The sequence below is a fragment of the Gavia stellata genome, chromosome 6 (genome assembly GCF_030936135.1).
Source record: "Gavia stellata isolate bGavSte3 chromosome 6, bGavSte3.hap2, whole genome shotgun sequence".
Taxonomy (NCBI): domain Eukaryota; kingdom Metazoa; phylum Chordata; class Aves; order Gaviiformes; family Gaviidae; genus Gavia; species Gavia stellata.
Genome location: NC_082599.1, coordinates 10,383,052 through 10,399,680, shown reverse-complemented (window position 1 = coordinate 10,399,680; position 16,629 = coordinate 10,383,052). Strand labels below are relative to the sequence as shown.

Sequence of the window (16,629 nt, the reverse complement as noted above, 5' to 3'; positions counted from 1 at the left end):
TACCCTGATACCAAACTGTGGCAGCATCCTAACATCAGTGGCTTCTTTGACTGCTATACCTGCACACAATTCCTATCCTCAAATGAAATATTTTAGGCAAAGTGTTAGTAACTACTTAGAGAGGCAAAGCTAAGCTTGCACTTAAGTTGATTTGGGGTGTTTTACACAGAGTCATACAAGATCACATTTCAAACATTTGAGTTGATGAAGTAGTATGTGCAGGAATTTGCAAAAGAACAAGGGAGGAAAAAACATACATCAAACTGTCATGCACTAGTGCAATTTGATTAATTAAGCTCAGGTGCCTAGGAGAAGGCAAGAAAGAAACACAGTATTTCCAGGTCACCTGAAACTACAACTTACTGTCAAACAGTTTTGGTATACTAGAAATGAGTGCTACATAAATGTTTCCTCCAAACTGTTTGTTGAAAAGTAAATGGTGTCTTTTGAAAATGTTACAAACACCCATCTTAAAACAGTACATAAACAGTAAATCTAAACAAAGAACTGTATTTAATTCCTTTGAACACTCCTAATTTAAACAGTGGTGGTTTTTTTTTTAATAGTAACAGATGTTCAGTCCATCAAAATCTAAGCACAGAAACCAGACATGTTAAGAAAGAGCTAGTATCCAAAAAAGTAACGTGCCAAATACTTGTTAATAACTTTGAAAAAGCATGTCTGCAAACAGAGGGGAAGACTGGTTGCTGCAATTCAGCCACAGAAGAAGACATGGTACAGGCAGTGACAGCCCCAAGTTTGGAGGCACACTTGTACAGAAATGTAATTAACAGGGATCAAAACCCAGTGACTGACGGCATTTTCACTTTAGCAGTACTCAGGATTCTTTTCCCAATTTCATAAAAATGAGCAAATGCTTTATCTTCAGAACACTGAATATTTCTCTGTGAGCAAAGGTATCACCTCAGATGACTACTACTCATCCTAGTACTGACAACAAAGTGAGAATCCAGAAACTATGTGATTCTATTTGCTCCTTAAAAAACATAACTTAGCTTACTTATACACACCAGAGATACTTACGCTTTTTTAATATCTTCTGCTGAGGCATGCTTTTGCACTCCCAGAACTTCATAGTAATCCACCATGTTTCAGTAGTTGCCTTCTTAACAACAGCTGAGTCTTTCAAGTCCTGTAACAACAAGAACTTGTAAACAAAGCTTGTCCAGTAATGCTAGCTCATAAAAGTCAGGTAGGAGCCTAGTATATTCCTGTCCCAAACCTGATCTGAAAGAGCTGCTTGTTTTTAGAAATTCGAATGTTCCAAACACCAAAAAATAAAACCACTTTATTTTAGGTTGACAGATCAAACAATTGCTTTGATACTGATTTCTGTCTATGTTCTTTAATCCCACTGAAACACAGTGCACAGAGACATAGGTAAACAGCAGGTTCCTGAAACAAATTAGACTGAAAAGCTAGATTTCATCAGTATATTAAGAATATGTACAGTATGTCACTATTTTGATATATGCATTAATAACTCTGAATGCAAAAGAAACCTTGTATCATGTTCACTTTATGTCATCTCTGACACCTATGTCATGTCTTAAGCACATATGAGCATAAATAAAGGGCCACATCTTTCACATCTACTGTTCAAAACATTACTGCCACTGAGATGCTCCCTTCAAAAAAGCAATGTATGTGCAGGTCTTAGAAATCTAAAATTCCACCTATAGTTTCCAATAAGCCGTGACAGAAAATTCACATATTGCCAAAGCTACTGAATTCCATTTACTTCCTTTATGTTTACCAACATAAAGTATATAGCCAGGCAAGATTGCTCAAACTGCAAGGTTAACCAACCAACTCAAGTACAGAGGCACCTTGTGTTTCTTAGTGTAAGAGAATAAAGTTTTCACAAGAGTCCTAAGAAACCTACAAGTTAAAAGAAAAAGCATTTGCCCTACTCAGTTTAAATACTGACCATTTCTTGTCAATATTAGAGAATAGTTACAAGGAACAGTTATACTAACCATTACTTCAACTAAATGACCACCAAGATTAAAGAATCTTTCTAAAAATTGCAAGAACATTTCATCTCTTCATGCAAAGGTTCCTTCTCCCCACCACTGTAACAAATCTCCATTCTGGAAAAACTTCCAACCACCTTTCCATCCTACCACCACTGCTGGTTCGTTTCAAGTTTTATGAACAAGACAACACTGACCTTTTCAATGAGTTATCAACTCATTGCAGGCAAAGTCACCCAAACATACTTAGAACATAACAATACAGCAATGTATTAGTCACATTTTCTTATGCCATGCATCAAGAACAAAAATTCATCATCAAAATCACTTTTCCCCCCCCGTCAAGTCATTCAGTGGTTTTCATTTCAGCCCAGGCAGTCTCATTTTCATGCTCTTTCACATAAATGCTGAAAGAATCAAGCATGATATAGCCCAGTGAAATATTCTGAAATTTATTGTACTAGTATTACATGTATCTTTCAACATCCTGGGATATAAACATTAAAGAGAGACTTCCTTCTAAAGTGAATTGGTACATCTTCAAAATACATTGCTGTTGTAGGTTAAAGCTTAATTAACTTTAATTAGGGATGTGGTTATACACACATTTCCTCAAATGGCAAAACCTGTTTAAGAGATACCCTGCCACACTACCTCCCCCCTTCAAACTACTTACAGAAGCAAAGGTATTGGAGGAACTACATGTTTTTAAAACTTGGGTGGTTTTAGCAATCTAGTTAACCACACAGTCCCACAAACACTTACAAAATTAAAGTGTAGCAGGTAAACAGACCTCTAATTGACTCTGCCCTTTGAAGAAACCTCCACACTGAGAAAAAATAGTAAGGGTATAGTTAATACTGTGACCAACACCAAGGGAAGTTGGGAGACATGCATTAAAATTAACATTAAGAATGCCAATACTAATACAGTAATGGCAGGGTTCAATATGTAAACATACAGATTACCAAAAATATCCCAGAATATTTGCTATCAACTAGCCTCACTAGTTCTGCTGTTCCCCAAACAATGATTAGAAGGACAGCTCCATGAATACGCAGGTGAAGAGCAAGGTTAGCATGGGTTAAGTGCGTTATCAAACCCTGTAGCCAATCCTTATGAGTAATAGCATATATGGAACATATAGTTAACAGAAAGAAATCAGAGGCGGGGAGGAAAATCTAGTATTAGTCAAGCTTAAGGCTACAGGTCAGAGCCCCTCCTAACAAGAGATACTAGCCTAAAACTAGTGAGCTAACAGCACGAGCCACAACACATAAGAGCACGTACCATACTGCTGAGTGTTTTTTCCATATTCATTTTTTCTTAAATACAAGACTTGCATTAGCACTCCTCTCAATTTAGGCAGATAACAAAGGGAAAATTCAAAAAACTCAAGCTTCTAGCTAGAATAAGCATGTAGGAAAATCAACTTAGATGTAAAAAAAAAAAAATCACATCTTTTCCTAAAGAACTTTATGCACACTGGTAGTCATACTGATTTCAACATATATTTCTTTAAACACTTTAGCTGTTTGTTTAAAAACAGTGCTGCAGTGTTGGAAGGTCAGACTCAATACATACACCAATATATCCTAAATAACAGAAGCCTGAAGTGCTGAGGCAACATGACCAGCTCTTAATAGATTACTCTGACACTAAAAAGCAACTCCTCCAAGAACAGGGGAATTGTTTGTTTCAAAGAAATGTATGGGGCTTGCACATTCTGTCTTTTGTGAGTGTGTTATTGTTCAGTTTTTACTTGCCACTAATATAAAGTCTGGAATTAAGACAAGCCAGCAGTTCTCCAAAGAAAACAAACTGTTTATATTCTCCTTCTCTTAATCAAACATTCGGGTGGCAGTAAGAGTTCCTCTCCAACTAATCATTATTTCTATCTGCTAGTTACCATAATGCACAAACAGCACTGCTACAATTTTAGGTATCATAGGAACTTTTTTCTTGTGTGCAAAAAGATTTTAGCAATATTTACATGAAGAAAATTCATCTGCAGCTTTTTTTTTATCTAACTTAAGCAAAACATGCAAAACCATGAAACAGCATCAGCTAGTATTTAGCACCTTAAAAACACTTGGATTTCTGCTCAACAACCAGTAAGACAAAAAGAGAAAAACACCTACACAATACAAAACCAACCAAACAAGGAAAAAAAAAAACCAACCCAACTCACAAACTAGAGAAGACCTCCATCTCCCCTCTTTCCAGGAAAAAAATATTTAAAATAGTCACTCAAAAAACCAACCACCATAAACTTACATCAAAACAGAAAACAGCTGATAAAAAAAATAAAATCAGTAACTTTAAGGCTAGTAGGAATCTGCATGGTCAACATGCCTAGATGTTGCAAAGAGGCAAACCACATGCCTTCCTGCAAAATGAAAAGCAAAAATACTCAACTGTCCTAAGCAAAATGACATGACAAAAATCTCCTTCCAACCCCAAATCTCTCAAATACTTTGTCTCCAATTACACAAGGAAGGCTCATTAACTAGGCACTCAAGAGCTGGGGTTTTTTTTCAAAGCCACAAGGAAGCCAGCCCACATTAGCTAATTTCCCACCTCCAACCACAAAAAGTCTTCAAAGTCTCAGAAGAAAAAACAAGCAAAAAAACTCCAGATGAAAGAAGTTGTTTCATGGCCTTCGTGTTTGCTTGCAAAAATCTACAGTTACTTGTGTTCATAATTGCACTACGTTTATAGGATGCTATCAGCTACTCAACTCCTTGTTTGGAGCATGAACAAATCAAACATCCAAATGTTTATGTGAACCAAAAGTTTCCATAGCTTATAGATTTCTCAGTCATCACAGGAGAAGCCAACTTTGTTCTGGCTTACTGAGCAGAAGTCCTGAAATGCTCATACTGACTCAAGGCAACTGATAGGAGTACATGACCAGGCTTCACACCTCCCTCTTACAGCACAGCCTAAAGCTAGATCAGTTTAGAGCTATCTTGAAGCCTGGCTCATAAACTCTCTTTATAGCAAAGTCCTCAGCTACATAAAAGGCATGAGAAGAATTACAGAAGATAGATATGTAGAGAGCTATAAACTTTTATAAGATCAGATGACAAAGAAGAGAGAAGTAATCACATGCACAACCTGCAGGGATGACAAAGCAGCACCCCTGACTAAATACAGAAGGGAGGAAGGTATCCAAACAAGACATTCTTAAATCAGTCAGGAGAGAATTCAGACAGCAAGAGACATGCGACCTTTGCATTCAGCATAGTCAGAAAAAGTTACCTATTTCAGGCCATGAAGCAACGGGACAGCACAGAGAGCCCTGAAAGATGCCAGAATACCTCAAGCTTAGTGACTAGTGCAGTCATCTGAGTAGAGGGAGATGGAGTTCCAAATTCCTGATTCATGTAATTCACAGAAGCAGCCAGTCATCAACATCCCATGCAAATTGCACAGCCATCCAATTCCTAGTACCTGCCTGCTTTCTATGAACATATCTAAAGGATTGCATCCTGCTGGCAACACAGGAAAAACAAATACGCTGTTCTGAATCCCAGTTCAGCTTGAGCTTGCGTCTGACCTAGTCAACAGCAACTGAGCAATTTAGAGAGGTCTCTGGTATGTTAATAGATGATGCACACACTCGAGGATTTTTGGGAATTGCAACCTATGACTAAAAAAAATACGATTTTTCACATTCTAAGAGGTTTATTAGAAAGCAGTATGTCAACTGGACCTGACTGAAATTTTACACTCCTTCAAATTATGAGCAAGACTACAGTAGCATTAACACTGTTGTGGATCCAGGGCCATACAAAGAATACCAAGTAACACACACACACTTTCCAAGTTTTCTAGTATTTCTTCATTTGGTTTTTATATAGCTTAGACACCTTTGCGAAGCTTTTTATTATTTACAGTACAGTAAATTCAGAGACATACACAAATATTTTCAGTCTTAAAGTAACAAACTTCCAGATGAAGTTCAGTCACTTCCTTTGCTCACAAGCTGCAGATTTCAAATGCAATCCATGAATTGTAATTACTTGCCTGTACCCCTCTAAGTTACCTATCTAAAAGAAGGGTAAACAAAGATCAACCATAAAGCACTAACTATTTGCCAAGGTTTCCAAGACACATTTGTACCAGTGGCCCAAGGAGTTCTCACTGGCTTGGAGAGGTCACTGCCTTTAACACACAGATACTGGTTATAGAAACTGCCTTCTGGTGCCATCCTACACCCTAGCCAAAAAAAGACAAATCTCACACCGCAACTCTTCAGAGCAGAATACCACTCAGGCAACAATCAAATGCATTTTACCTCGTACAACTCAGCAACACAGAAAGCCATACAAGTCCCAAAACCTTGGCCAAATCCAGAATAAAATTAAGAGATCTTTGTCAGTTCTGGCAACAATATCTGGGATGTGCCATATGTAACTGAGCTGAGACCATGAGCAGTCTCTTGGCTGTACTAACAAAGGTCCCCTGTGCTAACTCTGGACAAGTGCTAACATAAAAACACCCACACTGTATACCAGAAAATCTTTGTAAGAGGAAGTTTAAGAATGCTAAGGAACCAAAAGAAAGTTACTTTAATTCTGATGAGTGCAATAATACAGAGCAAGAAAATCTGTATGAAGTTTGTGATTCATTAATCTGACAAATACATTTAAACAATGCACCAACATTAAATTTTTCCTCCCACTTATATATGCATAGCGCAGTACAGACTAAGGTATATGAAAAACCTCAGTACTTTTAACTTCTACTTAACCCAAGCTTAGAAAAGCTGTCACAGTTTAACTTCACAGGTTCCTGAAATTTATTCATGAAAAATGTAAATTTACCATATAATTAAAGTTAATAAAATGTACTTAAATAGCAATGTTTATACTTATTACATTAATACTACCACAGCATCCCCATGAGATGAATCTAATAAAATGAACATTCCAAAAAGCTTAGTTTAATCTCACGTTTACACCAAACATCCTGTTTCTGTGTTAGAAAACAGAGCAGATTTGAATACAGTGATTATTATATGAGAGCATGCAGTTCATACAAGGGAAAAGGTAGCTAGGCAGACTGCTTTACCTTGCAGTTCAAGTTCTATTAAAAAAAAACAGCAGCCCACTACAACCACAAAAGAGCCGCCTGTACAAGGCTCCCTCACCCTTCAAGGCCAGAAGTTACAAAGAACCCTGTCCATTCCTCACCTCCCCAAGGGGAGCAAGATGCAACTGTGGCAAGAACTACAGGACTTTCTTGTCTGTATTAGTGCCTGGCACATGAAAAGCCTGTAGAGGGCAACAAGGAAGAAACCATTAAAAAACAATTAACCTACCAAAAATGGAAACAGAAGAAATCTAAAATCTTAATTTGCGAAAGAAATGTAAACTAGCTAACAAAAACTGGAAAAGGAAGTAGATCAGTGAATAGGCTACCCTCACACCCTTGGCTGATACCCTGCTGCTTATCTATCTGATCTATGAGCATGCCTTAAATCAAGGGGTACTTATTCACCATCCCTCTGTAAAGCAAAGGGGCATTTTTCCAAAACACAATAACTCAGGTGTCCAAATTTGGAATTGTGTCGTACAAGTATCTGGAACACCGGCATCCTCCTAAAACTAACCATAAAAGGCTATTTTAGACAAAGTAAAAATATTCCTAACTCATTTCAAAAAATGTATGATCTGTGTTTGATTAAGCGATTAAAAACAGTAAAAGCCTCAACTGGCAAAGATCGGGTCCAGAAAGCTTCAGCCAAATAATCACATGCAATCAGATGATCCTTCGGGGAAAAGAAAATGGTTTAAAGTTTCTACAGACTTCCTCTGAAGTAGTTTCTGGAGTCATGATAATTTTACTTATGCCAACCAGCAAAAAAAAAAATCTTACATTAAAGTGAACACCAATTTCTTTTTCAGAACAATGATGACAGGCTGTCATAGTTTCAGACTACATTTTAAGACAGAAAATAATTCCTTCCAATCAAAAGAATTAACAAAGTTTTAACTGGCTGCAATGTAGCTATGAATGGCTTCAGACTTCTTATATGAGCTTTAAGGTCCTTGTTAAGTGCCAAGTCCTCACTACTATCAGTGGGATTTCAGTACTTATTCAGAACAAATAGAAACCATAAATGAAACCTACAACTAGTAACTGTAGGAGTGAAACTCATACACATGAATTATTTCTTCCCTAGCCGTTAAATAAACAGAAGCAAAATAATGCTTTCATTAAGTCTAAAACTTAAGAAAAATCTAACATCCATTCAAATGTAGTATTTCATTCCAAAGCAAAGAAAATAATTTAAACCTACTAATATCAACTACAGTTTTAATTTAAATCTATCTCGAAATAAACAATCATCATATGTAAGATCCAACAAGTTTTGACAAAGCTAAGTAATTTCTCACTAATCCTTCCATTCCTTGGATAAATCAAAACAAAGGAAAAGCTGTTGACAGAAAACGTTTTCAGGACACAGCTGACGAGGTTCTTTATAAATGCTATTAGAGAAATGGAGCACTTCCTACTTAAGGAGCAAAACACTGGAATATTAAACCTCACACAACTAAGTTGAAAATTAAGGCAATACATTCCCTTCAAAACATCACTATTTATATAAATAAAACAGATGGTCTGCTCAAGTCTGGAAGTCCAGGGTATTGCCATGATCGAGATGCACTATCCTCTATAGCCAGCAGCACAAGGGCAGAACACGGCTAACACGGGTGGCTGCACTCAGTCTGCTCAACCTGGTGCGACATTTCAGTCAATTCCAGGCTAGAACTTCAATGCCTCTGGACTCACAGTAAAACACAATCATCACCCTCATCCCGCATGACCTCAGCTCAAAGACCTAACTGCGCCAATGCGTTAAACGCAGATGTACAGATGCAGGAGTCCTGCAAGTTCTACAGTTTAAAAAAACCCAAAACAAAACCCAGGTATTTCTTTCCTCAGTACAGTCCAAATACTATTAGGAACTCATATCCTTGTTACTGAGATCATGATTTAACATAAGTTGCTTCCTCCCTCTACGTACATTCTAAAACTTCTAGTGGATGAAAGAAAGAATACAGTAGCAGAGGAATTTATGTATCTGTTAAAAAAATAAATAGCAAAACACATTATCTCTCCAACTAAAAATTCTGCGTTACACGGAAGTGAAGCCTTGCATGCTTTCTCCTAAGTCCAGCCAAGATAAATTAGCAAACTGCATCAATCTAGGAAAGACAGAAGAAAGTACCAGATAGAAAAGCTGTTTTGGTAAGAATGTGCTGTAGTCAGAAAGCACAAGTGCTAAAAAGAACAAATTCGATGGAAAACAGGGGGAACTTTGCAGTCTATGTAGAGAAAGTATTAACATTGCAGTTTAAACAGTACTGCCATTAAAAGTAGCAATTTAAATTTCTCCTCCAATGTCTGAGATAATTTAGGATTAAATTTTCTTTAATAAACCTTCATTTCCAACAGTCTCTTGTTCTCCACTGAAGAGGCAGCATGAACGCCAAGAGGGGGAAACAAAGTCAGACCAGTATTGTGCACTAGTTAGCATTTTGGCTGTTTAAAATAAAAAACCCACAAAAAAGTAATCACAGAGACAAGGTCTGCAAATACATTTACTCACTGGTCCAAACAAATCTTCTCTGACAACATAATCCAGCAAACTAAATGGTACTTTAACCATCACGCTCTTGATCATCAGCTGAACATAAAATCCCTCTTAACTAGAGCACAAGGATCTCCAAAGAGTAAACAAAAATTAAGGTCAGCAGGCAGTAGTAACTGCAACCTCAGAGGACCAGAGAGGCAAAGCCTAGTTTCATTCCAGCTGTTCCCTCTGTGTCAACATCTTGTTCTTATCACTTTTTGACACTTTATATCCTAAAAACTCAGGGCTTGATCACTGATTGACTATGCAATGTTACAAGCTTGACCATTTTCACATTAGCACTGTTATAAATTTAGCTTCTATGTTACTGTCTCCAAATGAGAACCAAACAAGCAGTTTATTATTATCAGAATTCAAAACAAATTTGCTCAGTATTTTGAGTTATCTTTTCTAATGCCTTCATTAGAATGGCTTAAGCCTGCAGCACAGGTTTTCAACACCCAACAAGAGCTCTGACAGTAGAACTGTAACACAGCAGAAAGTGTTGCTACAAACAGGAATACTGATCATAAATAACTTCACTTCCCAACTCGCTGCCCTCTCAGAAGTCCAACATATACTGATAACAAACTATGTTACTTACCTGCCTGTAACAATCTTCAACTCAGCTTGGAACCTGCCACAGCGAGTTCAAAACACCTGACCACTACTGCCTTCACTCACAACAAACCTTATTACTGACCCTACTCTGAGTTAATAAATGCAGAACAGAATTTAACTACACCACTTCTATCGGAGAAAAAAAAAAAAAATCACGTGTAGTTTATAAGCATGCCAAAAGAGTACGCTGCGAAAATAAGGACTTGAAGTACAAGGTCTGTTCAACACATTCAAGAGTGAAAGGGGAACTGAGGCTCTCCCTCAGCTTTTTGTAATTGAAACCTCTGCAAGCAGAAATGGAAATGGGTATTTTTTTTTTTTTCCCCCTAGGCCTTCTCTGCTTGCGGCAAACAGGAGACAAATCCGTTCTGGGATTGTACGGCCCGGATCCCAAACTGTATCTCCTCCGCTCCGAGTTACGGGATAAGCCCAAGGCAGCCACTGCGCCCGGGGGCTCCCTCACGGCCCGCCCCCAAGGGCCGGAGATCCCCGCCGCTCGCTCCGCTCCCCTGCGCGCCTCACGCAGAACCCGCTCCGGCCGCCCCGGGGCCGCTGCCACGCACCTCCCCAACGGCTGGGGAGAAAACGCCGAGGAAGGTGGCACCCCGGCTCCCTGCAGGGGACACTCCACCGCCGGTCCTCCAGCGCGCAGCATGGCGGCGCCGGCCCAGGCCTCCGCCAAGCCGCGCCGGCAAGCCCCGTTACCAGCAACACTGTTGCTAAGAACCGAGGCCTGGCCCAGAAACCGCCGCCCCCTCCCTCTCGCTCCCCCTCACACGGCCGAACGAGGCGAGGCCCGTCGCGGGGCAGCCTCACCACCCCCCACACTCACCCGCCCCGGTGCCTCCGCAGCGCGGCCGCCACTCTCCCCGCCAGCAGCCCGGGACAACGGCAACGGCGGCAGCTCGCCTCAGCCGCAAACAGGAAGCTCCGTCAACGCGCGGCGTCACTTCCTCCCGGCTGTTTCCGGAAGTTTCTCGAACGGCGTGACGCCCCGCGGCTGCCCGGCCGCCCGCCGCGCGCAAGCAGAGCCCGCCCCCTGCCGGCGTCCGGCGGCGCTGCAGCGGGGGCGGGGCCTCGGGCCTGGCGGGCCGCCCGCCCTGCCCCTCACGCAGCCCCTGACGGGGCGCCGGCGGCGCGTCCCCAACCGGCAGCCCCGGCGGGGAGAGCCGCCTTCACCGGCCCCGGCTGCCACGGGGCAGGGACGGGGCCTTCCCCGGCGCTGGTGTCCCCTCACAGCACCGCCCTTATTCCTGCCCCGGGGTTTCTGAGCCCCCAGAGGCAGAGGCAGTTGGGCGGAAAACCCCTCTGTGCTTCGCAGAGGGGGAAAAAAAAAAGTGATGCCCAGGTGTGCTGCTGAGGGAAAAGGGGAAGAAAGAAAATAATACTTTTTAAAAGCACTCTTTGGATAGGTGAGTTTGGCTGCTTTAAGTGAGAAGACAAAATTTCTTCCCCTGTGTGCGTCTTTATTTTAGTCTCAGAAATTGTAACCCTCACGCATAATTCTTTCGAGGCCAGGTTCATCGTTTTCAGCTGGCACCCGTACAGACTCCTCGTGCTGTCTGAATATATTTAAGCATCCTTTGGGATATATTTGAGCATTTTCTGAGTGTCATGGCTGAGAGCAAAGTATAAGCAGCCAAGTTATTATTCTATTTCAAAAATTTGGACTTTATCCATGATTTAAATTGCTGTAAAATTACATTTCTTGCCCTTTTATTTAAAAAGCTGGAGGAGGCATTGATTTATAGATCACCAAGGTGAAATTAGAGAGTGTCCACATCTAAAACGCGTGCTCCCCAAATAAAATCAATTAAAAGGATGCTCATTAATTTGAAGGTGTTTGTGTGGGAGTGGGATCAGTTCAAAAAGAAACAAGCAAGCTTGGAATAAGACAGAGGAAAACCTAATACCAATCAGCAAGGCAAGTAGTAGGACAACCCCAGGAAAAGTATAGGCTTGGTGCTTTGGGGGAAATACAAGCCTCAAAAGAAATACTGTTCCACGAGATTTGATGCTAAATTGTGGTCATCGAAACAAGTCTTTAAAATTAGCTCAAAGAGACACCTAGCACCATTATTAGTTTCTCATCAGCAAGTAGCTGTGAAGTCCAAGTTGTTGATCCACTTGGGAAAAAAAAAGACAACTAGTAGGTTAGACTGGCTCTTTCTAAAAGGTATGGCTGCAAACCTCAGAAGATTCCCAGCCTAGCAAGTGCAAAGGCAAGCAGCAGGTCAGTACTGTGTAGTTTGGGACAAGATCATATAAAATTTTGATTTAATGCTTTAAACATTTCTTGATGTGGAAATAGAGTTTTTCCTCAACCTTTCATAGCCGATGACAGGTGAGAACAAAGTATGAAAAGCCTTCAGTCTTCTAAAAATCTCACCTGCAGTAAACAAGCCAGAAGTAGCTCATGAGGAAGTTAATTTGCTTTAATGGTTTACAGAGTAGATTTTATATTAAAGTTATGGCACAATGGATGCCAACCATAAAATTTTCTATTTATCCACACAAGCAGAACAGTGGCAAAGAAGCATAATTCCTTATGGCATTACACGGTTGAAATCGCAACACTGTCTACATCAACACAAGCAGGACCACTGCTGCTTTAACACAATTGTAGAGGTGATAGCATTACATTAATTTACCCATAGATTTTCTAACACTGTTCTGACTCTACACTGCATAGCTCTCCATTAGCACCCTTCAGATATAGGAATTATGTTGGTAAGGCTTAGAGACCAATTTTGTGCTTGGAGAAAGTAAGGTATGAGAAGGCAAAGTGCCTTACTCACAGCTGAGGGCACGGCTAGCGGTACAAGATCCAGTTTGGCATTTTCTACAGCAAAACACAGAGAATGTAAATAAATGTTTCCAAACAAAGTTACAGAAAGACAAAGATTATGTAATTATTAAAAAAAAGGCAAAATACATTTTAATTGGTTTATGCTCATCTTTGTCTTAGAAGTGGAATATGAACACACTTCCTGAGACTTTGCAGAACGGGTGGCTTGCACAGCCACCAATTACAAATACCATTTATTGGGGCACCTTTTTTTTTTAACTTATTATCTTTGATAGCTCAGATTATCTAACACTGAACAATAACATGAAGTATTTAATTTTTTTTTAAGTTTGTTTATATTATTTACTTGGTATTTAATTTTCTGTTCTCAGGGTTACAGGGAAAGGCAGGGGATTGCAGTAAATACAGCACATGGCAAAGCCGGACAGAAGGGATACCGTGGGGTGTACTGAAGAACACACTGCAGAGATCCAGGTGAGTGTGCAAAGTTAGTATCCCCAAAAACTCCTGTAGTAGAACAATGTGACCCCAGCTTGTCCCGACCAGACCTGAGCCGGCTTCTGCAGAGCCGCTTACATGATTGTCCCCAGTGCTCCAGTTCTGAGAGACTTCTCTACCTTATGCTTGCAAGTACGAGGTTGGGTCAGCTCTGGAACTGCACCCAGGCAGGAGCCAGTCTTACGGACTCCACAGGAGGCAGCTCAGTCTGGTGGGCTGGCACGGAGTGCTACTGGACCTCCATGGACTTGGTGACATTTGGAAACAACAGGACAGAGGTAGCAGCTAAGGGATTTCTATTTATATCTCAAGGTCTTAGGAGTGGGGGGGAAGTAACTCCAGAGGCTCCAGGTTGACGTTGCCTCTAACAAGGCGTCCATCAGACTGCTCAGCTCCTACCAAAGGAAGACGTCTCTACCTCCCACCTGTGGTTCAAACTCCCCCTGTTGGTCAATGACCACGCACTCCACCTGAAGTCATCTTGACAAGGCTTAAGCCTACACATTTTTTCGGGCACGGAAGTGGGTTACAAGTTAACAGTAATTTGGGGAGCGCAAGACTAACAGGATGAATCTATAAAAACGTTAACAGTGACAGATTTTTATCCTTTTTGATCAGCTTCCTGTAGAATTTAACAGAGAAACAGAAATTAAAGAGTAGTTTCAAAAACACAGATATTCATGGTCTTGTTTTCCTGGCATCTGTTTGTTCTCTGATCAGAAGAATGTTACTTGCTGGTAAGCAGTGAAGGAAACGCTTTCATGCACTTACTGCCTTAGTCCAGCATGGCAGCACACTCACCTCTTACCCCTCCAGGTCTTCAGCGGGTCGGCTCAGCCTCTTAAAGAGTCTTCAGGCTAATGTGATCTAATCTGTATGTGTCCAGGTAAGGTATCTACTTCTCCCAGATCACCAGCTCAAAATAGATATTGCCGCGATGATTACTTCGCTTTTAAGAGTAGCACTCTGATAAACAATGTTGGTAACTATAGTCAGGTACTGCTGACCACCTTTTTACCCCCTTTCTCTCATTCAAGTTACATAGTTCAGGTACCACAGGACAGGATTGACTAGTTCCCCAAGAATTCATGAAAATTCTTCTGACTCATAGTTTGAGTTGATCTGTGTATTCAGTCACACTCATTTCAGTTAGCATTCTCAGAAATGTTTTTAAACTTCAGCATTAATCATGTTTAGACATCTTAAAATAGTTTGAAGTCCTTTAATGAGAACTGCCCATGTCAGTGTTTTCCATGGAACAGAAGGACCTTGCAGACTCTGTGTAAAAAATTAACACAGATAAACAAGACAGGGAACTGCGTAAGATGAAGAGCTAAAACCACCTTCCTCCTCATCAGAGGTAATGTCATGGGAAAGATTTATCGACACAGGACTCGTAGAAAGAGGTAACATGTTTAATTAGATCTACTTATAGGACTAATGAAATAGAAAAGCTTCTAGATTCAGAAAACCTTCTTCAAAGGTATTTGCAAAAAATATAAAGTAAAAGCTTTCTATGTTTGCATGGCTAGCTGCTTGCAGCAAAAGCCTAGAATATTGTGTTAAAGAGCATTAAATCTGACGTTGCTGGCAGAGGATCAACATTCCAATAACAAAAGCTGATAAAGCCTGGTAGGTCTGTTGCAGCTGGTATCAAAGATCCAGGCAGACCTGGGCTGGTTTCCAAGTGCTGAGTCATAAGTCAGAATAAACTCTGTTATCGAAGGATCTTCATTGTTCAAGAATTGTCATTTCTCACCTGGGAACACAAGGGAAATGCCTGGTTTCACTTCAACTAACTTCAGCTGTCTAAAAGTTAAGCATCTAGCTTAAGGCCTCCGACTACAAAGAGAGAGAGGAGGGGGCATCTCCAGGGCACGATTTATCCCACCCACTTCGGAGATGTATTTTAGTAAAGAAAGACCCGCCCTCTGGAGCTCTGTCTCTGGGTTGCCTCTCTTTCATCGGAAGTGCCTCGACAGCCGCTTTACAGATGGCTGAAGTTAAGTGAGATGAATTCAGGCCTAACTGGTAGCTATAACCTAATGATGGAAATAATGTGGCAGCATTCCAGGAGGTATTAGCAATTCACATAGTTCCCAGATTCTTTTTTTTAATCATTTTTTATGACTTATGGAGGTCAATTACAAAAAGCCCATCAGAACACAAGAAATGCTTAAAAATGCTGCATTAGAGAGACATTAATATTAGTCCCTTTGATGTGGTAATGGCTGTAGCCTTCCTGGCCTGCTGCTCTAGCCTGCTGCTTAATGCATCCAGTTTTTCTATTTACAGATTTACAGATTCTATTTTTGGTATTAGCAAAGAATATGAGCATATGTATCAAAGACTGTTCTCACATCATTTAATTATAGTACTACTGGCAAAGTAATTCTGGAAAGTGCCACTTAATTAAATATAAACATTAACTTTTTGCTGATAGCTTATCAGAAACAATTACACTTGAAACATGGGCAATACACCTAATGTTTAAAACTCTAAGTAGAAGCATTAAAAGCACAAAATAACCAATTTTCATCAGCATTCTCCAGAGTTTTTCTGCTGAGCACAACCTCAGTTTTCATTGGTACGGAGCTTCTCAAGTAATCATGAGGCGGCAAGTTTACCTGGACTCCTCTTTGTAACCAAAAGCTTGAGCGGAGTGGATGCTTTTGGAAGTGGTTGAAACATTTCAGAATAGCTGGGTTTTTTTCCAATTCCTCCTGAAACATCACACGTATTCTACTGATTGTTTAGGGTGTGCAGACAAAAACCTAACAACTGTTGTGGGCAGTCAGTAAATCTCACAGTTTATGGCAAGTGCTTATTCCTTGCAAGGACAGGTTGGTCAGCATTTCTGTTCATTAACTTGATCAGAGATATGCTTTCTTACCCATATGCCAATGTCAAATATTAGTTAAATCTATGTCATTTTTCATCAATAGCCAGACAGATCTAATAGATAAGTAGATCTAAAACATCTGTGCTGAACTTTAAGCTCTGCGGCTCTTTGCCTGAAAGCGCAGAGGGGAAAAAGAAAAACAGTAAGCAGAGCT

The 16,629-nt window shown here is 40.3% G+C and overlaps 1 protein-coding gene across 3 annotated transcripts in view; it reads right to left on the bottom strand.

Annotated features, from left to right (window-relative positions):
* The window catches only part of DNAJB6 (DnaJ heat shock protein family (Hsp40) member B6), a 63,312-nt gene extending 52,152 nt beyond the window's left edge, over positions 1-11,160 (bottom strand). For all 3 annotated transcript variants that reach the window (XM_059818263.1, XM_059818262.1, XM_059818261.1), the window contains exons 1-2: positions 11,099-11,160; positions 1,045-1,153 (exon numbers count right to left, since the gene is read on the bottom strand). In XM_059818263.1, the coding sequence (XP_059674246.1) occupies positions 1,045-1,109 (65 nt within the window). In that variant the 5' untranslated portion in view covers positions 1,110-1,153; positions 11,099-11,160. The remainder of the gene's footprint in view (positions 1-1,044; positions 1,154-11,098) is intronic.
* Positions 11,161-16,629: the final 5,469 nt, after the last annotated feature.